Raw genomic sequence first — 25,761 nt, forward strand, 5'->3', positions numbered from 1 at the left:
TTTGGGATACAACTTTCATTTTGTTTTGGTTCAGGCCTTAGTTATGTAAACTTAAACTACTGCATATTGTCATGAAATCGTGTAACGTTCATTGCCATGGTTTTCATATTCCTATGTACAATTTAGTCAATGTTGTGATGCAATTGCAGTAATCTGACAACAGGGGGCCTAAAACAAGCCTGTAGAAGTTCAGCATGCCAACTATTTAAAGGGGCAGTGCAGTCAGTGATTTTCCTGTGTTTTTATATATGAGGTTGGAATAATACTGTGAAATTGTCCTTTTAGCATAAGAGCTGTTGGAAAAGACTGGCAGAACTTCTTGCATTTTGCTAAGATTTTTTTTTTCTTTGACGATTTTAACTGTTTTAATTGTTACCCAGAAATGATTTGATATTGAGAAACAGCTGCATTGGACCTTATATTACTGTTTGGCTATTCTCTCCAGTCTCCAGATTAGAGGTTATTTTACATAAATCACTTCACCGTCCTGTGTTTATCGTTCTCCAGTCTCCACCAGACTACAGAGGTTATTTTACATAAACCACTTCACCGTCCTGTGTTTATCGTTCTCCAGTCTCCACCAGACTACAGAGGTTATTTTACATAAACCACTTCACCGTCCTGTGTTTATCGTTCTCCAGTCTCCACCAGACTACAGAGGTTATTTTACATAAACCACTTCACCGTCCTGTGTTTATCGTTCTCCAGTCTCCACCAGACTACAGAGGTTATTTTACATAAACCACTTCACCGTCCTGTGTTTATCGTTCTCCAGTCTCCACCAGACTACAGAGGTTATTTTACATAAACCACTTCACCGTCCTGTGTTTATCGTTCTCCAGTCTCCACCAGACTACAGAGGTTATTTTACATAAACCACTTCACCGTCCTGTGTTTATCGTTCTCCAGTCTCCACCAGACTACAGAGGTTATTTTACATAAACCACTTCACCGTCCTGTGTTTATCGTTCTCCAGTCTCCACCAGACTACAGAGGTTATTTTACATAAACCACTTCACCGTCCTGTGTTTATCGTTCTCCAGTCTCCACCAGACTACAGAGGTTATTTTACATAAACCACTTCACCGTCCTGTGTTTATCGTTCTCCAGTCTCCACCAGACTACAGAGGTTATTTTACATAAACCACTTCACCGTCCTGTGTTTATCGTTCTCCAGTCTCCACCAGACTACAGAGGTTATTTTACATAATATATCGCTTCACCTTCATGTATTATCATTGCATAGTAAGTAATAGGATCATTTGAATTCCTATTGAATCAAGTACTTACGACAAGCCTTTCTCAACCCAATCCTCGTTGCGCCCCAGTCGTTCCATAATGACGGTGTAACGTAACACCAGCACACCTGATTCAAATTAACAGCAGCTTGATGATTAGTTGACTCATTTCAGGTGTGCGTCTGTTAGAACTACATCAAATATTTTTAACGTCTGGCCTAGACCACAGGAGGTTGGTGGACCCTTCATTTGGGAGGAGGGGGCTCGTGGTAATGGCTGGAGCGGAACAGCTGGAATGGTAGCAAATACAAGTTTGATGCCATTCCATTCGCTCTGTTCCACCCCTTATTATGAGCCGTCTTCCCCTCAGCAGCCTCCATTGGTCTGGACGGTAGCTAGACTTTCTCAGAACCACTATAAATATTAAAACACAAATATATTTCAATCATGCAAATAAGGAGGCTGTGACAACCTTGTGTAAAAAACATTTTTTTAATTATATTACAATTAAAGAATACACAGTAATACCTTCAAGTGTGTGCCAAAATGTTATCCAGCACCAGGTAAACTCATGTATCCATACATAGGAACTTATATAATATAGCACATCTTTTGAAAGCATAGTACAACATCTGCTATTAAAGGAACATATTCACAGGTCTCTGGCACAGAACTCTCCCTACTCAGTGTTTTGCCTGACTACGATGCCAAGCTCCCTCAGCCCCCTTCATCCTCTCCCTCCCTCCCTCTGAACCTAATCTCAACCAGCCCCCCTCTGGCCAAAGTTCCGGAGCCCCTAAACTGTCTATCAACGAGACACACAACACCCTCGGGACTAAGAGTTCTCTCATGCCAACTCGACAACAAGACGACAACAAGAGACCGATCGCAGAACTCTTAACATAAAGGAGGAAAAAAATCATTCCTATCTTCAGACGGTGCTCTAGCAATGTCACACAGAAAGAAACAGAAAAGACAGTAAAGGGTTAGTGAGGGATTAAAAAGAGAGACAATGATACACTTGGACTAAAATCTACATTTCCTGTTGCTTTTAAAGCTAATTTAAGATGGGATTCCATAGGTGTCTGATGACTGTCTGCAAGGGGGTGGAAAGAAAATCAAAGTGACTAGTTATTTGGCAGGAATCGGGTTTTCATTCCAGCATTATTCGATTGTTTGTTCATAGCGCTGCACTTGAAGAGGACAGAGGACAGGAATGGGTTCTATTTGTCTCTGAAAGTAACTGTCAGACCTGAGCTCAAATAGGAAGATTTCAAATACTTTGCTTGTTAAATCTGCCTGCCAGCCAGATGGGTGGGATTTGCTCTTTTGGGCCCATTCCATTAAAAACATGCAGACAGCCACAATCAAACACAGCTAAAGTGTTTTCAGAGATTTCACAATACTATTTGAACCCAGGTTTGAGTGTATGTCCGTCTGTTGACTTTTCCCTTGCCTCTATACAGGCTTCGCTTGTTTGGTCTGAGCCTCAACCTTATTTCACCTCTCTCTCTCTGTCTCTCTCTGTCTCTCTCTCTCTCTCTCTCTCTCTCTGTCTCTCTCTCTCTCTCTCTCTCTGTCTCTCTCTCTCTCTGTCTCTCTCTCTCTCTCTCTCTGTCTCTCTCTCTCTCTCTCTCTCCTACTCTCTCTCTCTCTCTCTCTCTCTCCTACTCTCTCTCTCTCTCTCTCTCTCTCTCTCTCTCTCCTACTCTCTCTCTGTCTCTCTCTCTCTCTCTGTCTCTCTCTCTCTCTCTCTCTCTCTCCTACTCTCTCTCTCTCTCTCTCTCTCTCTCTACCCTCCTGCTGACTCCCTTGGCAGCAATAGCCTGGCAGACAGACTCAATCATCATTTCGCTGTGCTTCGAAAAGAAAAATTAAACACACTTGGATACATTTCAGACCAGATGATTTTTAAAGCAGAGATCAACCACCTCTCGGCTTCGACAAAAGTCAACACATTTTGATTGATAAGTGTGTCAACCCCCCCCCCCCCCCCATAGCTATCGAGATTTCAGTTCTGCTCCGCTCTGACGTTTAAAGGAAGTTTGTTGGACAGCACCATTGATTACTTTTACAATAATGTCGTTTTTGCATTGTGAAAGGGTTGAGAGTCGTCCACACATCTTTCAATCGAGACTTTTCCCAGGTGTTTCCAAACTCATTCACAAATCAACACATTTAGTGTTCAATGCCTATCGCCAAGTGATTTGCTCAACAATCTCTGTCACACTGTAAGTACAATCTCTCTGGTTAAAAGAAAACAAAGTTATTTTCAAGGCACATCATTGAAAGACATTCCATAACCACTATCCAGCAGTCTCATTCCCTGAAACCTAGTGAGCACGAGACGTTGAAAAGGTGACGTCTTTTCAACCAAAAAAATGTCTGTTTAACGTCTTTTCAACTTCTTTTGCTCCTACATTCAGTATCTGTAACAGTATCTGAATCAGTATCCTCCCCTGCTAATACACCTGCCCTCCAACCACTCAGTCTTTCTGAACGTGCGCTATGTGCATTAGAAAATGATGTCGCTGAAAATGACAAATCTCATATCTGGCCCACGTGTGTTCCGCTTACTTAATCATTGCCTCACATTAGCTGATGGGAGGTTCTGTGCAAGAGAAGTTTTACTCAGTTGTTCATTTCAAAAGCAAACTGAAAGAGTAGTACATCTGTGCTCCTAACAGTCATGTACATAGGTCCTTGACATGAATGTAAACTCAAGAACTTTATCTTTCTCGGGTTAGTTTCTTTTCGCCCTCCTTCAGTGTATGGAGAGAGTTCAGAGGTAAAATCCATCAACAGAGATGTTAACATTGTTGGTCACAAAATGAACCACAGAGTCGAAGCACGAATCTGGCTTTTTCTTCTTTAAAACCCAAGCCTGCCTACCAACCAACCGCCTACTTCTTCTTTAAAAAGCACAAGATGGTCATATTGCTGTGTCTCGAGACGCCCCATGACCACCAGGGTCACGGTAAAACTATGGTAGTAGAGTAGAGTAGGGAAGGTGCCACCGGGAGGAGGGAGGGAGGGAGAACACCACGAGCTGCCTTCATTGATTGGATTTCTCCTCCCTTCTCCTCGCCCAATGGTTTCCTGTTCAAAAACAAGTGCATTTCATAAACAGAGCCAAAACAAAATGGCTGCCACAACAACAAAATAAGCAGTTTAAACCCCTAAATTAGGTTGACTGATTGAACCCCAATAATGACCAGCCAGGGCGAGTGAATGGAAGCTGCCATCGGGAGTTACCAGTATGGTCAGTGTTGACTTTAAGCTGCGTGGCAGGGCAGGCAGGGCAGGCGTCAAGTGGGTAGGGCGTACCTGGCAACCGCGCCAGGGGTACACCTTGAGGAGTACTCGATGGAGGCAAAAGGGGCTAAAATCAGTTCTTCACGTGCCCCTTCTTCACTCAAGGAGGAGTCAGCATCCCCATTTGGCTTGGGGTGGAAGGGGTTAAAACAAAGTGTTCATCTACTCCGAAAAGGGGTGGAGCTGGGGTGCAAGGGGGTGGATGTTCGGAGAGTGTGTAGCAGGGTCAAGACCTGAGTAGGGATGGAGGGAGGAGGAGGGAGGGGGGCACACGACAACAGTCACCAAGGCTCACCAAGGCACAGAATGACATTGGGGAGAGTACTAGAGAAAAGGGGGCAGCCAGGTTCCTAGCCTCCCTGTCCTACACTCTCTCTACCTTCAACTAGCCTGGCCTTCTGTCTGTCTGTCTGTCTGTCTGTCTGTCTGTCTGTCTGTCGCGCTGTCTGTCTGTCTGTCTGTCTGTCTGTCTGTCTGTCTGTCTGTCTGTCTGTCTGTCTGTCTGTCTGTCGTGTCTGTCTGTCTGCGTCTGTCATATATTTATATAGATATACTCTTCTTTTTTGTCTTTTCGTTAAACGAGAACATTTAGGAAAATAGAATAGAAAATATAGACTACACTATCACTTTCAGTGACCGATAGCTTTTTTTTTTCATTGCAACGTTTTTCTAAGTCTTTTGTGATTTTTTTTGTTGTTCTTTTTTTGGTCAGACCTGCCAAGTTGTGGACTGGCCCTTTTTAAAGTGTTGGAATGCCAAGCTCTAAGGATTACGAGAGAAACTCGGGCCTAAACGGTTAAATGTTCAGAAGGCCAAAGATATGCCTCTTCCGTCAATATTTTATACTAGTGTGCATGGCTTTGGAGACAGTGCTGTACATTTCTAATACATTACATTGGTCTTTTACAATGTCCCCAAAGCTTCAGAAGTAGTATCTAGCTAACAGATATAGCAGAGAAAATACATTAATCTACCTTTGAGTTAGAGAAATGAAAGCATTGTTATGATTAGTTTTGATGCAATACCTATTCCTCTACAGAGAGCTGATCATTAGAGCTGGCTTTTTATTTTTATGCACTTCTACAGCTTTGACTTGTCAATGTCTACCGACCGTGCACACACCCACTTACGCATGCACGCCTGCATACATACATACACACATACACACATCTAGAACTGTTGGAACTAGGAGTAGACTGATGACAGCAGGGTAATAAATGGATCTATTAGTGAATAACAGGAACGGTTAGCCTGATCCTGCTGATCCACTGTCTTCCACTCCACAATGCCCAGTTGCCCTCTATAACTTAGTAAAAGAGGGCAACCATGCCGCCATTTTGGGACAAAATTAACCCACCAGAATCGCTTAAATGCTTGAGAAAGCAGTATCATATCTTTCCGTGTTTTATTGCTACATCAATATGCTACTGAAAAGTAAAGTACGGTTCGCGATTCTGGGGATGCACCGTGTGTGAATATTTAGGGAATAGCGTGCCATTCCAGACACTTGCACCATATAGGGAATAGGGTGCCATTTCAGACCCACTTCTAGTGTCGTGTTCGGTAGTGTGGAGTAGTGGTTAAGGAACTCAGCCAGAGGGAGAGATATCAATGTGCTGCCCTTAGAAATATTGACCCTAATGTCCAGTACATTTGGTAACATTGATTGGGGTTTGTAGATTAACAAGAGATATGTTCCAATAGAACGTTCTTTTTTTTCTCCATCAGAAAGTGTGCCTGCTAACGTTCTATCCTATACCACGTACACACACACACACACACACACACACACACACCACACACACACACACACACACACACACACACACACACACACACACACACACACACACACACAGTTAAACACACACATGCTGAGTTCCCATTGACAAGTCAAAGCTGTCTGCCACCACACCAGAGGTCCCCAACAAAACCACAAACTGCTCTGCTATATCGATCCCGCAGCCACAACAACAGGTAGAGGTGAGGGAGGTCTGGGGGTCAGGTTAGGCAAGATAAGCGGGACAAGGGGTGATAGGATAGGGGTGAGGTAGGGTGTGGTGTAGGGGTTAGGACAGGAGAAAGTCAGGAAGTCAGCCCCGACAGGAACGTCTACAGTCTACTTCCTGGTTCCAGGGAATAAGCGCCAATGTGGACACTGGTGATGGGCGGAGGAGGGGGAGACCACAGCCGCTGTTTGCTGGGGGAGTGGCTGATGACGGCGTAGCGTGGGCTCGGGGGGTGCGTGCTGGGGCAATATTAGGGGGGGTAGGAAGGGAATAGCAGGGTACGTGGGGCTGGGGTCATAGAGGGCTGATTGGAGGTGTGGCCCTCAGGGGCCCCCTGGTGGCCCCTAGCAGTGGTGCGGCTGCAGTCTGTGGGAGGAATGCTGTGTGTAGCTGGCGTCGCTGGAGCTGCTCTGCAGGTTGTAGTCCTCCTCCTCCTCGCCGTCCAGGAGGCCGTCGTCGCTGATGCTCTCGTCCACACTGTCCCCCTCGCCAAGCTCACCCTCGCCCAGGGGGGACTCCATGCCTTCAATGTCCACCTCTGCATAGAGAGAGAGAGAGAGAGAGAGAGAGAGAGAGAGAGAGAGAGAGAGAGAGAGAGAGAGAGAGAGACATACTGTTAGTCTCCACACTTCATGGAATCAAATCAATAACTACAACAGGACTTTCAGAGAGATAGAAACAGAAACAAAGCGAGAGATAGAAAGAGAGGGAGATAAATAGAGAGAGAGGGAGATGGAGTGTGTGTGCGTGTGTGTGTGTGTGTGTGTGAGTGTGTGAGAGAGAGAGAGAGACAGAGAGAGAGAGGGGTACAAAACAGCGTTGTTGTATTTCGTTCGTGTTGAACTTTGGGCACGTACACTGAGGAGCCCTCTCTGTGTGTCGCCGGGCGGATTAGGGCCGGATTTAGACGGTCATTAACTTTGTATAACAGGCAGGTCTCTGTACTACCTCCAGTAATCTCTCCCCCTACTGATAAACATCCCCCACGTGTTTACCACCCTCATGATCAGTAAACAACAACACCCGTCTCCTACCCAGGGGCCTCCAGGAGCCAAGTAGGAGAGATACTGTTCACATTTTTTCCACTAATTGGTATTTTGACAAATCACATCAGATTTTTTTCACATCATATATTTTTCAGAGCTGATCTGATTGGTCAAAAGACCAATTAGTAAAGAAAATATCAGAATTGGACTGCATGTGCAAACGCAGCCATCGAGCTTGGTCAACTCGGTTCCCATTTTAAAAAATGGCTGGAACGTGGTCATATGATTCGAGAGAAGCCATCCATGTAATCGCCCAACAAACGGTCATTTTGAGAGTTTCATACAAAAACCTTGAGGGATTAATTTAAATGAACTTCAGTTGGAATAAGCAGAAGGAGCAGACATGGCATCTTTAACAGCACCAGCCCCTTATAGCTCAGCCTAGCTCCATCCTAGTTCCAGTCTAGCTCCAGCATAGCTCCATCATAGTTCCATCCTAGTTTCAGTCTAGCTCCATCCTAGTTCCAGTCTAGCTCCATCCTAGTTCCAGTCTAGCTCCAGCATAGCTCCATCATAGTTCCATCCTAGTTTCAGTCTAGCTCCATCCTAGTTCCAGCCTAGCTCCATCCTAGTTCCAGTCTAGCTCCATCATAGTTCCATCCTAGTTTCAGTCTAGCTCCATCCTAGTTCCAGTCTAGCTCCATCCTAGTTCCAGTCTAGCTCCAGCATAGCTCCATCCTAGTTCCAGTCTAGCTCCATCCTAGTTCCAGCCTAGCTCCAGCATAGCTCCATCCTAGTTCTAGTCTAGCTCCAGCATAGCTCCAGCCTAGTTCCAGCCTAGTTCCATCCTAGTTCTAGTCTAGCTCCAGCCTAGTTCCAGCCTAGTTCCAGTCTAGCTCCAGCATAGCTCCATCCTAGTTCTAGTCTAGCTCCAGCATAGCTCCATCCTAGTTCTAGTCTAGCTCCAGCCTAGCTCCAGCATAGCTCCATCCTAGTTCCAGTCTAGCTCCAGCCTAGTTCCAGCCTAGTTCCATCCTAGTTCCAGTCTAGCTCCAGCCTAGTTCCAGCCTAGTTCCAGTCTAGTTCCAGTCTAGCTCCAGCATAGCTCCATCCTAGTTCTAGTCTAGCTCCAGCATTGCTCCATCCTAGTTCTAGTCTAGCTCCAGCCTAGCTCCAGCATAGCTCCATCCTAGTTCTAGTCTAGCTCCAGCCTAGCTCCAGCATAGCTCCATCCTAGTTCCAGTCTAGCTCCAGCCTAGTTCCAGTCTAGCTCCAGCATAGCTCCATCCTAGTTCTAGTCTAGCTCCAGCCTAGTTCCAGTCTAGCTCCAGCATAGCTCCATCCTAGTTCCAGTCTAGCTCCAGCCTAGTTCCAGTCTAGCTCCAGCCCGGCTCCAGTCTAGTTCCAGTCTAGCATCAGTCTAGCTCCAGCCCGGCTCCAGTCTAGTTCCAGTCTAGCTCCAGCCCGGCTCCAGCCTACTTCCAGTCTAGTTCCAGTCTAGCTCCAGCCCGGCTCCAGTCTAGTTCCAGTCTAGCTCCAGCCCGGCTCCAGTCTAGTTCCAGTCTAGCATCGGTCTAGCTCCAGCCCGGCTCCAGTCTAGTTCCAGTCTAGCTCCAGCCCGACTCCAGTCTAGCTACAGCTTCTGTGTTTAGTAATTGTGTGAGTGGCAGCAGAGTAGCTTGACCTTGACACCCGGGCGTGACCTCTAAACCAACCAGCAGGTGTGTGTGGTCTTCACCAGGCGTCGAGAGGGGCATTGTGTGTGTGTGTGTGTGTGTGGTGTGTGTGTGTGTGTGTGTGTGTGTGTGTGTGTGTGTGTGTGTTTGCAGGTGTGTACAGAGCAATACACTGGCCAGTAGTTCTCTCAGGCTTTGTACAGATTGAGGTGTAGGCGAAAGCACTATAGGAGTCCATCAAGTCAACACTGTGTCCAGAACAGGCAGGGAAGGAGAGGCATCACAATAGACTAGAGCATGGTAGAGGGAACTAGGTTGTATCAAGGGCCTGGAGGCTTCAGGGCAGTATCCACTCTATGTAGTAGAGGTGGAGGTCAGGCAGAGTCCTGCACTGAAGCTGTGGATAGTATTGATCTCCATTACATGTGGATCAGTGCTTCTGCTAGATAAGGAGTGGTTCAGTGGACTATTCAGCTGTTTTAAGGAACGGTTATATCAGGTCAGGTGAAGAGGTCAGGGCCCCCCAAGCCGAGTCAGTGGCTTTAACGAAGCTGCGAACAATATAGAGAATCGGTCTGTATAACTTGGCTTGGTTATATACAGATGGGGTCGGTGACCTGTTCGCATTATGTATGGATCAGTGGCTATACACAGTATAGGGATTTGTGTGTCTGTACAGATGTAAGCTCTTAATTTGATCACCCTGTTGCAGGAGAACTATCGTTTGCAGGAGAATACCTGTGGTGTATTTGAGGTTTAAAAAGGCTTCTAAAGTTTGTTATTTCCACTTTGTAATTTCAGACCTGATTTCCCCTTACAAAAAATGTATCAACCCTACAAAAATATGAATGAATTATAATCCACATAATAACTCACATTTTCCTACTGTGGCAAACTGGCTCACTGGTACTGGTAGATCATTGGCTAAGGTAATGCAGTGGTGTATAGGGGTTCTGTTTGGTGCTGTTTGGTGCTGTTTGGTGATGTTTGTAACATACTATATCTTGTGGAAAAGATGAATTCTGTGCTAGAAAATACTGAGTGTTCTACTCAAGAGCTGCAGTGCTGCTAGTTCTCGCTCCCCTCGACCACTAATTAGTTCATTTACGGTCATTGACTTGACCTAAAGAGTCCCCACACCTGGTTCTAGTCATCCACATCAGTTGTTAAATCAAAGGGGGGTCAAAGGATAAATGAAAACCGCATTCATAGGTTACTAAAGGCTTCAGGGAGCAGCGTGTGTGTGTGTCATGCGTATGTCCCACCGTACCTTGCTCTGAGTACCTTGTGTGTCATGCATATGTCCCAGCGTACCTTGCTCTGAGTACCTTGTATGTCGTGTGTCAAGCGCGTGTCCCAGCGTACCTTGCTCTGAGTACCTTGTATGTCGTGTGTCAAGCGTGTGTCCCAGCGTACCTTGCTCTGAGTACCTTGTATGTTGTGTGTCATGCGGGTGTCCCAGCGTACCTTGCTCTGAGTCGGTGGAGATGGTGGAACCTAGGCTGTCGGTTCGGGTACGTTCCACGCCTCCAGGCATCACCAGCTGTTCCAGACGTCGTTTGAGGTAGCGGTGCTCTCTCTGGAGCTGCTCTTTGGTGTTCAGAGCCTTTCTGTCCGCCTCCTCCAGCTTCTACAGGGGGAACACACACACACACACACACACACACACACACACACACACACACACACACACACACACACACACACACACACACACACACATTTAGAATGACATTGGGGCACACACACACACACACACACACACACACACACACACACACACACACACACACACACGCACGCACGCACACACACGCACACACACTACACACACACATTTAGAATGACATTGGGGCACACACACACACACACACACACACAGTTAGAATGACATTGGGACACACACACACATTTAGAATGACATTGGGGCAAACACACATTTTACACTTGACAGACATGTTCAAATACATGTGTATTTGAGTATCTGGTATTTAATATACTTTTTCTGTGTATTTCAGTATTTTCAAATACACAGCCCAAAACAAGTACTTTTATTTGAGAATTTGAATGGTCATTTGTAAAAAAAAAAAAAAAAATTGTCTACCAAATTGTATTTGACAGTATTTTCAAATACTTATTTCAAACACTGTTTTCAAATACCTGGGTTAAATGCACGGGAGTGTATTTTAGTCAGTGTATTTTGAGAATTGTTAAATACTATCCAAGTGTATTTCCAAATCCATTAAAATATTCAACTACTTGTGTTTTCAAATACAACGTTTCAGAATGCTTATTTCAAATGTATGTGAAAGTAATTGAGATATTTCAAATAGTATTTGAACTCTGGTCTGACGCTTGATGGAGTCTTTATTAGGAACAACAATGGAACACTGTGAATACAAAAAAAAAGAGGAATATTTGTGAGTTCATTATGTGCTTGCACTCACGAGTTATTGATTTAACTGAAATCATTCTTCATATGATCATATAGATTTACTTCTGATAGCTCAAACTCAGCTGTTTGGAGGTTGAGCAATACGCACACACGTGCATGTTCTCACATTAGTGATTATAATAAGGAAGTGAAACCATAGCAGCAACATGACTTCAGCTGACCCAACGGCAGATATTACTCACACACTACCCAGATTGCGACACAATTCCAACCAAGGGATTTTTAAACAGGGGAAGAACAAGAAAATGAACCAAGCGCTGTAACCCCGTGCTTTTAGAGATTCCTACTAACCAAACTAAAACCGTAGATATTAGAACACCAGTACACCAGAGGACAGGCCTATGTATCGTAAACAGGATGTGAAGAGTTAAAAGAGGGTTTTTCCACCGACCACGCGCTCTCACCCACACAGTCCGTGCAACAGCTGTGGAGAACTAGACTGTAACCGTCTGAAGTCTACTGCATCGCAACGGTAAAGACACAAACTGGAATTCGTTTTGCAACTAAAGTACAGCCCTGCCACTTGGTTTGATATAAAGTTGAGGGACCTGGTTAGAGAAACAGAACCCATCCCAAATTCATCGATGAAGTTATATTCTTCAAGACTCAATCCGCTGTAATTTCAGATTGTACCTTTAATGCAGGAAGTAAACAATGTTGTAGCGCTTGCGGTTTCGTAGCGGTACAAAAAAGAGTATCCACTTCCCTTTGTAACGGTCCTTCTGCGGTCCTGTTTACCGACCGTACTAAGCTTCCCACCGCCAGTTCAACATCTAGTTTTGGTTTACATTTGGTTGAGTTGTCAACTAACGTGAAATCAACAAAAATGTCCCCATGTCATTGCATTTAGGTTAAAAGTTGGGTGAAAAAGTGTAAATTCCCACGCTGATTCAATGACATCACCATTTTTTGGTCGAAAGGACATTAAAACAACGTTTATTCAATCCGGTTTTGCTCAGTGGGTTGTCACTTGGTGTACATGAGCTGCAACAAGTAATGAACTGTAGAGGGGGGCTGACCCAAAGCCAACCCCAAATCCAATTATAACGTTCGACCGCATATCTGAAAATCATCCCCATCTGAGTCCAGATTTTTTTCGATGTTCTAAAAGTTTCTCTTTTGTTGACATATCATTTGTAACGAGCAAGGGGGCTTTTTTTCTTCCCTGGTCTGGGGAATGGGAATGCAACTTGTTGCACGCTAGCCATTTTTTTAGGGCTTAACGGCTCTGAAAGATTAGAGTATGTTTTCTTATTTTAGGAGAGCGAGAGACAGAGAGAGAGAGAGAGAAAGACGAGAGAGAGAGAGAGAGAGAGAGAAAGACAGAGAGAGAGAGAGAGAGAGAGAAAGACAGAGAGAGAGAGAGAGAGAGAGAGAGAGAGAAAGACAGAGAGAGAGACAGAGAGAGAGACAGAGAGAGAGACAGAGAGAGAGACAGAGAGAGAGACAGAGAGAGAGAGGACAGAGAGAGAGAGAGAGAGACGAGAGAGAGAGAGAGAGAGAGACAGAGAGAGAGAGAGAGAGAGACGAGAGAGGAGAGAGACAGAGAGAGACAGAGAGAGACAGAGAGAGAGAGAGAGAGAGAGAGAGACAGACAGAGAGAGAGAGAGAGACAGAGATACTTAAAAAGAAAGATGTAGAGAGAGATAGAGTAAGTGCCTGGCCGGTGCAGGGAGACTCAGGAAACAGCAGCTGAGCTCTGAGCCTCTGAGGTAGGATCAGGAGGTACTTCCTGAGGACAGGGAGACATTCCTGACCTACTTCCTGTCTGTCTGTCTGCCAGTGGGTAACTCTCTAGGGTCCTTTAAAAAGAAAAGGAAAAGCTCCAATGCAATAATTTATTCACCTCTGGAGTCCGACTGGGCCCAGTGGCATAATTATGACTTATTATGATTACAGTACACCCTTTCAAAGGCCTGTGGTTTTGTGATTTGACGTTCAAGAACTTTCAGTTTCCGTTGTTCTGGAGTTACAGTATAAGATTATGTCTGTGGCCCGTAGAATTACAAACGATAGAATGATCTTCCAAAACACCACCAAGTTTGGCGACATCATATTTTGTTCATTCTAGTTATTCATTCTAGTCTACACTGATGTCCCTGATACGGCAATTCTAGAATTCTAGAAGGCTGCATTTAACATTCAGTGTGGCTCTGGTTGTGGCTCTGTGTGGTCGTGATACCTTGATGTGCATCTTGGCCCTTTTCAGCAGGCTCAGTGTGGTGTGTCTACTGCTGTCCGGACCCAAAGGAACCAGCTCCTTCAGCTGCTCGAGGTACAGCCGTAGTTTGGCACGTCTGTAACACAAACAACCAGAGGTGGAGAGTGGTGAGGAGGTGAGTTGAGTCAGCAACACGTACAGGAAAGGCTCCTACACTGCAGGGTCAACACAGGTGAAGTAGAGAGATCCTTTTGAAGTCATCTGTGTGGTAGAAACACAAAGGGCACAAATGCACGCAGAGACTGAGAGGAGATGGGGAAGGGAGAGTAGATGGCAGAGGTTAGCTAGAGAGCGATCCGAATCACGTGACCGTTCTGTTGGTTTTCATGTCCGACTTTCATCTGGAACTCAACCACAATGCTTATCAGGTGGGGTATGGTGGGAGGGGGGGGGATCATGTCAAAGTGAAACACGCAGGGAGCATACACATCCTGGTTGCAACCACTGTCAAATCCGGGGCAGAGAAATGACATCCTAGCGCATTTGCAATGCAAACCCTTCCTATATGCATGACAAAGGGCAGTGTCTCATATTCCGTCAGCACTCTATAGGGTGTTCACCCATAAAATAATGAATTCATTCAAGGTTTATACAAATATGTTCATTCCGTCAGAAAAACAATAGTCCAAACCCCATGTCTCTACCATATGTGGTTCCAACGTTACAGACGATTCACTCTGAGAATGTAGCATGTTTACGGTGAAGGGAATGTCAGCACAGGCATGATCAACAAGTGGTCACTGCTCCATAGAACTCTGTGGCGCTGCTCCAGGGCAGAACGGCGCTGACGTCGATCGTCAACTAACAAGCTAACTAGTGGCTGCAGGTTCGTGAGTGAAAACATGGGCTTTTTCTACATGAAATCTGTTGAATACAAAACTAAATAGGGAGTAAATATATATTTATTTACAAAGAGTATTTCCCTTTAAATTGCCATTGAAACGTCCCCTGTCAACATAGATTGATCGCCAATATAGACAATGAAAGCCAAGGATATCAAGTTGATTTTGATTGGTCCAACCAGCGGCAACACCTCCAAATGGTACCACCCCGCAACACCAAATATGGAAGAGATACAACCAAGAGCGGGGCAGTCTAAACTAGCAACTGTCCCAGCAAATGAACGCTCTTACTTCATCAACACTGTCAAGAACAAGTATATTAAGGTTTTAATATTGTAGGGAACAATCTAATGATTCATTCTATGTACTGTATAATGACATAGGGCAAAGAAAACTAGTGTTTGACATTCATTTTGTCGCACCCTCTTGAATTGCCCCGTTTTTCTCTACGTTGTACGGTGAACATCCTACACTCTATAACACCCAGCTTCCCCAACTGCTCTTATCACACACCCACACATGCAAAACACACGCACGCACACACACACACACACACACACACACACACATCCACTTTCTATTCTCCATACATCCCCACACACACGCTCCCACACACTCAAGCTTGTGGACAGAGTGTGTTGAGAGAGCGGCGAGGGTCGAGGGCAGGTGTCACACACACACACACACACACACACACACACACACACACACACACACACACACACACACACACACACACACACACACACACACTCCTTCTGCAGGTTTAATGGCCTGTCCAAACAACACAGCCATGCAGGTTGCATAAGCCCCGACAGCCTCAGTGTGTGCGTGTGCTTTCTGTCACATTATGTCATTGTACAGAGAGAGAGACAGAGAAAGAGAGACAGAGAGAGAGGACAATATGCTTGTGTTGAGCGCTGCCTCTGGTAGCAGGAGAGCCAAAGAGATGGCCTACGTCCCAATCGGCACCCTATTCCCTACATAGTGCACAATGGGCTCTGAAAAAGTAGTGCACTATCTAGGGAATAGGGTGCCATTTTGGGATGCAGGCCGGGGCCTTTTACGGCAACTCGTGAGCAAACGGTCGCGCTAACGAGCACCCAAAATGTATTGTAAACTGCAAATTGAAAAGGGTAATCAAACATCAATAATGTGGGGGCCTTGGTCTCACAATGGGGGGAGGAGAGGAGGAGAGGTGGTGCAGGAATACAAGCTGACCATTTATGACCAGCCAGGGATGAAGAGATGATGGAGGGATGAATGAACGAGGCTCAGGCAATATGCTAGAGATGATACTCCACCACCATAAAACATGAAATCAACATTTAAGGAGAGAAATGATCTTGATGCATGTTTTAATCAACATTTAAGGAGAGATATTATCTTGATGCATGTTTTAATCAACAGTTAAGGAGAGATATTATCTTGATGCATGTTTTAATCAACAGTTAAGGAGAGATATTATCTTGATGCATGTTTTAATCAACAGTTAAGGAGAGATATTATCTTGATGCATGTTTTAATCAACAGTTAAGGAGAGATATTATCTTGATGCATGTTTTAATCAACAGTTAAGGAGAGATATTATCTTGATGCATGTTTTAATCAACAGTTAAGGAGAGATATTATCTTGATGCATGTTTTAATCAACAGTTAAGGAGAGATATTATCTTGATGCATGTTTTAATCAACAGTTAAGGAGAGATATTATCTTGATGCATGTTTTAATCAACAGTTAAGGAGAGATATTATCTTGATGCATGTTTTAATCAACAGTTAAGGAGAGATATTATCTTGATGCATGTTTTAATCAACAGTTAAGGAGAGATATTATCTTGATGCATGTTTTAATCAACAGTTGAGGAGAGATATTATCTTGATGCATGTTTTAATCAACAGGTAAGGAGAGATATTATCTTGATGCATGTTTTAATCAACAGTTAAGGAGAGATATTATCTTGATGCATGTTTTAATCAACAGTTAAGGAGAGATCGTACCTTGATGTATGTTACAGTCGTAAGCTTAGAAATGACTTGGCCTAATTTATGTTCAGTTTATTTGCAGGTTGGTTTGCTATTACAGTGTCGGTCCCAAACTGGTCACGACATGGGCTACACATATCCAGGGCCTGACAGCCTAGCCTGACACACTGACCTAAATATCACAGGGCCTATGCCTTTACTGTCTCCTCTACTCTCTCCAGGCTATATCTCATCCTGCCAGACTCATGGCAACGCTGGCCAAGAAAAACCCACACAGGTGTTCTAAGAAAGACGTCGTAACGTGAGTCGACCGCCCCCAAAACTGAGGGGCATGTCACACGGCCAAGGCATCTTCAGAACCAAAATGGCCGCTCTGTGTGTATATTGTACTGCAGTGTACGGCCTTCAGAGAGAAAAAAACCATTGACCCAAGGGGCCCCAGATGCCAACGCCCCAAAATGACCACCTAACCACAGCCACACCAGTCAACACAGAAAAGCACTCGATAATTTGATGACAGTCGCTTGAGTGATGTGTGGTAAAATTAACAAATGTAAAAGTACTTGACGCTACACTGGATATGGGCTGTGTCCGACAGCGTGGCATGTTACTGCAGCAGAAGAGAACAGAAACCAGTTGCATGAGGTTTCTGCATGATGCAAATTGATATAAACCTACTGTTATTGACTCAACACTGGTTATGTCCTAGTGGGATCAGATCCGAGCACTCTTATCCTATACTACTCCTATAGTCAATTTGTGTCCTAGTGGGATCAGATCCTCCACGCCTATCCTATAGTCAATTTGTGTCCTAGTGGGATCAGATCCTCCACTCCTATCCTATACTACTCCTATAGTCAGTTTGTGTCCTAGTGGGATCAGATCCTCCACTCCTATCCTATACTACTCCTATAGTCAGTTTGTGTCCTAGTGGGATCAGATCCTCCACTCCTATTATATACTACTCCTATAGTCAGTTTGTGTAACTCTTTTCATAGCTACTTTTATCCCATTTTGTCCAATATATAGACTTGTATATAGACTTCCTATTGTGTTATTGACTGTACGTTTGTTTATTCCATGTCTAACTCTGTGTTGTTTGTGTAGCACTGCTTTGCTTTATCTTGGCCAGGTCGCAGTTGTAAATGAGAACTTGTTCTCAACTAGCCTACCTGGTTAAATAAAGGTGAAATACAAAATAAATAAAATGCCTTATGTTTTCTAGGATAATGCATGAAGCCTTTCTATGTCCTAGCTAGGCTTCCTTCCTTCCTCTCCTCCAGTTCTCCATGTGAACAGTAAACTGGTTCTAACTGCAGACTGCCTCCAGTCTGTCCTCAGGTCATCCCTCCATTACAATCAGTCTAATCACAGACAGGCTGCTAGCTCTCTGGCTGAGGAGCCCAGCACACCTGGGTCTGTTGTGAACACGCACACACAGCTGCACGCACACACATGTGCATGTACACACACACACACACACACACACACTCACACACACACTCACACGAACGCTTGCAACACACACACACACACACACACACACACACACACACACACACACACACACACACACACACACACACACACACACACACACACACACACACACACACACACACACACACACACACACACACACACACACACACACACACGGAGTCCTTGTACTTATCCCAAGCTAGTTGTTCTTTTTCACGGCAGGGCGTTGCCTGTGTTTTATAGGAAGCGAGACCCTCTTCCTCCCAGCCCAGTCCATTAGGAGGTCAGTAAGACCCAGACAACAGAAGGTGAACCGTTAGACTAGCAGCCATCTTCTCTCCCCAACATCAAACATCGTTATTCCCCCCTAACCTCAATTAGAATGGCATCTTTCACTTCAGTGTGTTTAATCATTGTGGTCTTCAGAAAAACGTACAACATTCCTATAAAAATAGTCGAGCAAAAACATCTTGCAGGTGCAGACAGGAATTCAGCTGAAAACAAGGGCCGTGTGAAAGTGCTCCAGCGCTTTCATTCCTATTTCTCCCAAGGGGGCGCCTACCCCCCCTCGTCTCCCCCCCTAATACGTTACCCCACCCTGGCTGCCAACACCAACACACCCTCCACACCCTCCACCCCACATGAGAACAAGTGTCTTCAGAGGAGGATCAGGGGTTGGTGGGGGCCTCCACCCCACCACCTCCAACCTGCCCCACTCTCCCCACTCCCCAGCCCACATGAAGCAGCTGGACCCAGGCCAGGGGAGGCCAGAGGAAGCGGGCAGGAAGGAGGCCGAGGGCCGTGGCTGGGGTCCGATCTGGTGGTGGTGGAAGACTACTTTCTCCTCTGGCTGGAAAAATCTGCTCCGTGTGCTCAGCTGCACTAGGCAGGGCTCGGCGAACACATCATCCGAGCGTAACCCGAGCCAATGGGCAACCATCTAGGCTGTATGAAAAAACATACTCCCCAATCCCCCTCCTCCAATCCTCCTCTGGAGATTTACCACTGTTTATTTACCTGGAGTCAGTTCCAGATCCACACCTGCACAGAGACCTGGCCTTTAGTATCCTAACTGTCCCAAGTGATCTGAACTGAAACCAGGTTCTGTTTACCACTATTACAACAGCAGTGAAACAGAGAGATATTCTGTTTGGACACCTCATACCAGGCAAACACAGACCTAACTCGGAGGGGGAGAGAAAAAGTAAAGTATTTTAGGATGAGATGATGGATGGAGTTTGCCGCTATGTCATTCTTCAATAAATGTCTAATTTTAGCCCCCCCCCCCATTTAAAAAGTAGATGATTATTAGATGTTACTTTTCCTCCCTCTCTTTCTGACCCCAACCTCGCATATGAACCAGTTGTTCTCATGCCTGGTCTCCTCGCTCCAGAAACCTCGCAGTGTGTGTGTGTGTGTGTGTGTGTGTGTGTGTGTGTGTGTGTGTGTGTGTGTGTGAGTGTCCCTCCCTGACAAATCCTTGCTGCTACTTACTTATGTTTGTTATTAAACCTGACCCTGGTCACTCAATATTTATCAAGATTGCCTGGCTCTCACACACACACACACACACACACACACACACACACACACACACACACACACACACACCACACACAATAGTGCCCATGAAAAAGGAGGCCCATTTCATTCTGTTCCCGATACACAACGTTCAGACCGAGCTACTTCACATTTCTCATTCCAATTCATCAGGGTGGCTTGAAAATAGTATCCCCTTTTATGTTCCTGTGAATAGGACCCTTTGATGATCCAGACAGCAGACATGACAGAGAACTGGTTGATCTGAACACACTATAGGGTGCTCATATTTACCTATGGCCAAACCGGTCTGGGACCACTTCCCCCTAACGACCTGTATGAATGGAAACATATCAAGGTATGGTAGCATACAGACACGGCTGTATTAACATCAGGGGGGAAAAAAAGGATATATATAAATATCTATATCTAAATATGTCTAAATATCTATGGTTGACATTGTAGTGAGTCTAAGGGCTTGTGACATAAGGCTCTAATATGGATTATAAAGACTCATAAATGCTCATAAATGGTTATTAGCCTCCAGGCAGTGCTGTAGGTCTCTAGGATAGACTATAGTCCCTCTACTGTTGGGCCCTGGTGGATTGTAAGGGTTTGAGGTAACAAGACTGTAAAGCTGGCTCTCTGGACTGTTGTGACGGCGAGAGGCGCGGTCCATTCATGGTCACGTCCATGAGGAAGCCACCTGACCGCTGTCATTGGCTGCTGAGATTGGGCTCAGTCGGATGGTTCATTTTGTGAATTACACAACAAAAATTACTAACCCCTTCCGTCCACTCACTCACTCACTCACTCACTCACTCACTCACTCACTCACTCACTCACTCACTCACTCACTCACACACTCACTCACTCACTCACTCACTCACTCACTCACTCACTCACTCACTCACTCACACACTCACACACTCACTCACTCACTCACACACTCACACACTCACTCACTCACTCACTCACTCACTCACTCACTCACACACTCACTCACTCACTCACACACTCACACACTCACTCACTCACTCACTCACTCACTCACTCACTCACTCACTCACACACTCACTCACTCACTCACTCACTCACTCACTCACTCACTCACTCACTCACACACTCACACACTCACTCACTCACTCACTCACTCACTCACTCACTCACTCACTCACTCACACACACACACACACATACACTTAAAAGCTTAATGCCAAACACAAAGCAAAGGCTTAATGCCAAACACAAAGCACTCACCGGGAAAAGCGATCTCCTACTCCCTTCCTTCAGAACACTGTGTCCACATTCTAATGAGTCCTACTCAACATACCCACTAGCCTAACCCTACTCCCTTCCTTCAGAACACTGTGTCCACATTCTAATGAGTCCTACTCAACATACCCACTAGCCTAACCCTACTCCCTTCCTTCAGAACACTGTGTCCACATTCTAATCAGTCCTACTCAACATAACCCACTAGCCTAACCCTACTCCCTTCCTTCAGAACACTGTGTCCACATTCTAATCTGTCCTACTCAACATAACCCACTAGCCTAACCCTACCATGCTGGTAGGTCCTCTCACTGTGCTTTGCTTGCTTTACGTTATGTCTTTTTTAATGACAACAGCCCATAAATACACACACACACGTACACACACCGACCCGTGGATGCGGAGGAACGAGCAGCCCGCCTGCGCCTGGCGCTGGACCAAGCCTGTTTGTTCTAGTAAAGGTCAGGAGTCAGCAGAAACACTGCTGCGATGTTTCCCCTCGCTCGCCAGGCTAACTTGGTTCGTCATGTTTGGCCGAAGGAGAAAAACCCACCCTGCCGTGCCTGACGCGCCTGTTTTGACTTCCGAACAGAGACCGAGAGAGACGTCCACATTGTTCAAAGGATAAGAGAGGAGGAGAAAGACATGAGCTAAACGTCCAGTACAGGAGGGAACATAGTCTGACTGCCTCTGGAAAATATACTCCACCATCCTCTTTGTTCCTAATTCTGACCACTTCAACTCAAAACAGAACCCCCGATTCATCTAGTGACAAAAAATGGAAGCCTCATTCCCTTTAAATTGATACTAAGCTGTTTACCAGATATGGGTCATGACATTACGACGCACTCCGAAAAAAAAAACCTCTTAAAAGCTTCATTTAAAAGCCGCAAAACGTTTAACCTAAGTAGTTCTAAATGGCCCCGTGGTGTTAGCCTACTCTACTTCAAGTAGGGTGGGTGGTGTAAGTGGGCCTGAGCTGGATCGCCTGTATCGTATCGCCATGGTGGGTTGGTGGAATTTTGGGGTTGCCAAGCATGGTGAATGGTTCCACATCTGGCAACCAGACAGACAGACTGAAGGGGGAGGGAGAGGGGATGGAGAGAGAGAGAGAGGGAGAGAGAGGGAAAGAGGGGAGAGAGAATGAAGGAAAGAGGGGAGAGAGAGAGAGAGAGGGAAATAGGGGAGAGAGAGAGAGGGAAAGAGGGGAGAGAGAGAAAGAGAGAGAGAGAGGGGTCTAAAGGAGAGAGGAAAGGAGAGAGAGGGGAAGTGGGACAAGAAGGGATCCAGTCTCAGCCTGGGGGCTAGCAGAAACAGAACACAACACAGAACACAGCCCTCCTCTCCTCATCAGTCTCTCTCTTTGTCACCCTCTGGTCCTCAGCCCCTGCCCAGGCACACATGTTTACATTAACGAGAAAGAAGAGAAGAAGAGATCTGATGGGCCCGACCGCACCGTCCTCAGAAACAGCAGAACGGAGAGAAAAACAAGAAGAGAGAGACAGTCGTCTCATGTGAAACAGGCTTTGTGGTGAGATACACAGCCCACGCCATCAGTGGTGTAGTGGAGGGCAGATGTAAGTAAACACAGTTTCCACACTTGTTTCTTTTGCTTGACAGTTTACACATTGAAAGTATAGGGTGTGTTGCTTTACTCACTGCCACTGGCGATAAGAGTTTACCCATCAACTTTTTACCACAACTTCACTGCACGCAATGCACTGTATGATAATAGAGAGAAAGGAGAGAGAGAGAGGGAGAGAGTGAGAGAGAGTGAGAGAGAGAGTGATAGAGAGAGAGAGAGAGATAGAGAGGGAGAGAGATAGATAGAGAGGGAGAGAGAGATAGAGAGGGAGAGAGATAGAGAGAGGGAAAGAGAGAGCGAGAGAGAGAGGTAGAGGGAGAGAGAGTGAGAGAGAGAGAGAGAGAGAGAGGGAGAGAGAGAGTGATAGAGAGAGAGAGAGAGGGAGAGAGATAGATAGAGAGAGAGAGAGAAATAAAGAATAATGGAGATGTGAAGAAAGAAGGAGAGCGATAAAAGACAGGCAGACAGAGGACCGAGGGAGATGATTTCCTTTCAGATATGAAATGTCAGTTCTCTGGAACAGACAGTCAGGCTTTATTTGTTTTCTGTCAGCGAGGACGACACACCCACTGAGAGAATGTGTGTGTGTGTGTGTGTGTGTGTGTGTGTGTGTGTGTGTGTGTGTGTGTGCGTGTGTGTGTGTGTGTGTGTGTGTGTGTGTGTGTGTGTGTGTGTGTGTGTGTGTGTGTGTATGGTGACAACTGTGCGAGGCGAGACAGAGACACAATAGTCCCCCATCAACACACACACACATAGACCTGGCCACAGAAACAAGGGCTATGAGTCACGAGGCTCCGTCGTTAGCACGCAAGCGACTGAAACCTGCGTCAAGCACAGCAACTTAGCAAAACAACACAGTGTACGCCAAGGAGTGAGCGACACGGTCAACGTGGCTAGCTGAATTAGCCTACTTCAGCAGGAAATGCCTAAGTCTCCACACACTTTTTGATTTGTCTGTGTTGCCATAGAAAACAACAGGTTTATTGTTGTTCACTCGTTGGTAGTATTTCCATGTCTATTGGAATGCCTTGTTGCAATTAGTTTCATTTATCTCTTTCCAAAACTGAAACTAGCCCTGGGGTGACTGAAACTAAAGCATGTCACATTAAAAACACCTTTGATTCAACACGCGCTATATATACACAAAAGTACATGGACACACCTTCAAATAAGTGAATGAGATGTTCGACGAGCAAGTGTCCACATACTTTTTGGTCACGTAGTGTACCTCTGTCGCGTACAAAGCAGACGTAGTGTACAAAGCGCCAGAAAAGAAGAACGAGTGAGAATAGAGAATAGGAGACGAGTGAGAGTAAAGGAGTGTGAGAAATCAAATGTCAGTTTGGAGATCGATCGCAAGTTGTGTTCTATGAAATGATGTGGTTCAAATGCTATTGGTCGCATGTACACATAGTTAGAGGTTGTCATTGTAGGTTTAGCGAAATGCTTGTCTGTAGTGAAATGCTTGTGTTCCTAGCTCCAACAGTGCAGTAGTATCTAACAATACACAATAATACACACATCTAAAAGTTAAAGAATGGTTTGGTGTGCATCTCTGTATCATTTCAAAGTTAGGATAGCCCAAACTAAATATGCACGTTTTCGAAAGCTGTAACAACAGTCTGTAATGTAATTATATAAGAAGTGCAAGGAAACGCTCGAAATGTCCCTCCTGTCCTGAGTTGCATGACAGCTAAGGTTGGAGTCAGACAGACAGACTCGTGGGGACAGGCGGTGTGAACTCAATAAACACACGGTGGAATGGGCCTACAGGTCTGCATACACACTGTACCGATGTCAATGATTAACACCCAATAACACATAACCCACTGGCACAAAGCACCAATTCTCTCCTCTCTTCAGCGTCAGTATAAGAATGGGTTTCTGAGAAAGAGGTGGTGGGGGCTCCATGGATATTATATCATCGGACTAGTATTGTGTGGGTTGCACAATGGGTACACAATCTCCTACGATGTCAGGCAGAGGCAGAGATAGAGAGAAAGAGAGCTAGAGAGAGAGATAGAGGGGGGTAAAGCGATAGAGGGAGAGAGAGAGAGAGGGGGTAGAGACAGAGAGAGAGAGAGAGAGAGGGGGGGTTGAGACAGAGAGAGAGAAAGAGAGGGGTAGAGAGAGAGAGAGAGAGAGAGAGAGAGAGAGGGGGAGTAGAAAGAGAGGGGGGTAGAGAGAGAGAAAGCTAGAGAGCGAGAAAGAGGGGGTAGAGAGAGAATGCTTAACAGAATGTTTTACTTTCTTTCCTCTGAATCTCTGAATCTCAACACCCAGAACCAAACCTTGTGTACATGGAAACAGAGAGACTATCTGAAAGGGAATTCAGATTCAGTTGTGTGTGTTGTGTGTGTTGTGTGTGCACAACACCATGCATCAAATGAACTCTTCAAACAGACTTCTCTCTCTAGCTGTAGCTAGCCATCCACTTTCCCAAACCAAAACAACTCCAGTCTCTTCTCTCTCTAGCTGTAGCTAGCCATCCACTTTCCCAAACCAAAACAACTCCAGTCTCTTCTCTCTCTAGCTGTAGCTAGCCATCCACTTTCCCAAACCAAAACAACTCCAGTCTTACATGAAGTGGTGACGTGGCTTTGCTAGCCTGCAGAACATTCTCCTAGTACTACTAGGACTATTTCTACTGCCTGCAAGCTGAGTGTGTCACCCTCCCATTTCCCCCTACCCGCCTCAGTTACACAACTCAACATTCCAGCGTATGTGTGTGTGTGAGTGTGTGTTGCGTGCAGAGCTGACCTCATTTTCAATCTGCTCTACTCTGCTGTGCTCGACACACCAGCCACGTCCTCCAGTAGCAGTCGGGAGGGCCTCCCACCCTAACCTCCAGCATCCTCCAGTAGAAGTCAGGGGGCCCTCCCACCCTACCCTCCAGCGCCACAGAGGAACCCCCACAGCCCCCCACCCCCTCCACAATACAAACAACACCCGTGCTTGCCTGACTTTCTAGGAATGGCAGAGTCAAGTCGACCCAGCCTTGCTCGCTTTCTGTTCCTCACTTGTTTTCCGTGTGCTTCTGTACTCAGGGGCGCAGCTTCGGTTTTAGAAGTGGGGGGACATAACCTTTTGTTTTGATCTAGTCGTATAAACACTCCAAACAGCCTACCCGACTGCTCGGAGGCGTCCACAAG

The 25,761-nt window shown here is 45.6% G+C and overlaps 1 protein-coding gene and 1 long non-coding RNA gene across 2 annotated transcripts in view; one reads left to right on the top strand and one right to left on the bottom strand.

Moving 5' to 3' along the window:
- Positions 1–5,081: 5,081 nt before the first annotated feature.
- The window catches only part of LOC106610321 (max dimerization protein 4), a 36,637-nt gene continuing 15,957 nt past the window's right edge, over positions 5,082–25,761 (bottom strand). The window contains exons 4-6 of the mRNA XM_014209608.3: positions 13,862–13,976; positions 10,692–10,854; positions 5,082–7,100 (exon numbers count right to left, since the gene is read on the bottom strand). Coding sequence (XP_014065083.2) covers positions 6,907–7,100; positions 10,692–10,854; positions 13,862–13,976 — 472 coding nt within the window. The 3' untranslated portion in view covers positions 5,082–6,906. The remainder of the gene's footprint in view (positions 7,101–10,691; positions 10,855–13,861; positions 13,977–25,761) is intronic.
- Positions 11,813–17,917, top strand: LOC123744199 (uncharacterized). Its single transcript, XR_006770792.2, has 3 exons — positions 11,813–12,151; positions 13,889–14,015; positions 16,950–17,917. It is a non-coding gene; the product is annotated as an uncharacterized LOC123744199 (long non-coding RNA).

This window comes from Salmo salar, chromosome 08, assembly GCF_965601325.2.
Source record: "Salmo salar chromosome 08, fSalSal1, whole genome shotgun sequence".
In the NCBI taxonomy this organism is placed as follows: Eukaryota; Metazoa; Chordata; class Actinopteri; order Salmoniformes; family Salmonidae; genus Salmo; species Salmo salar.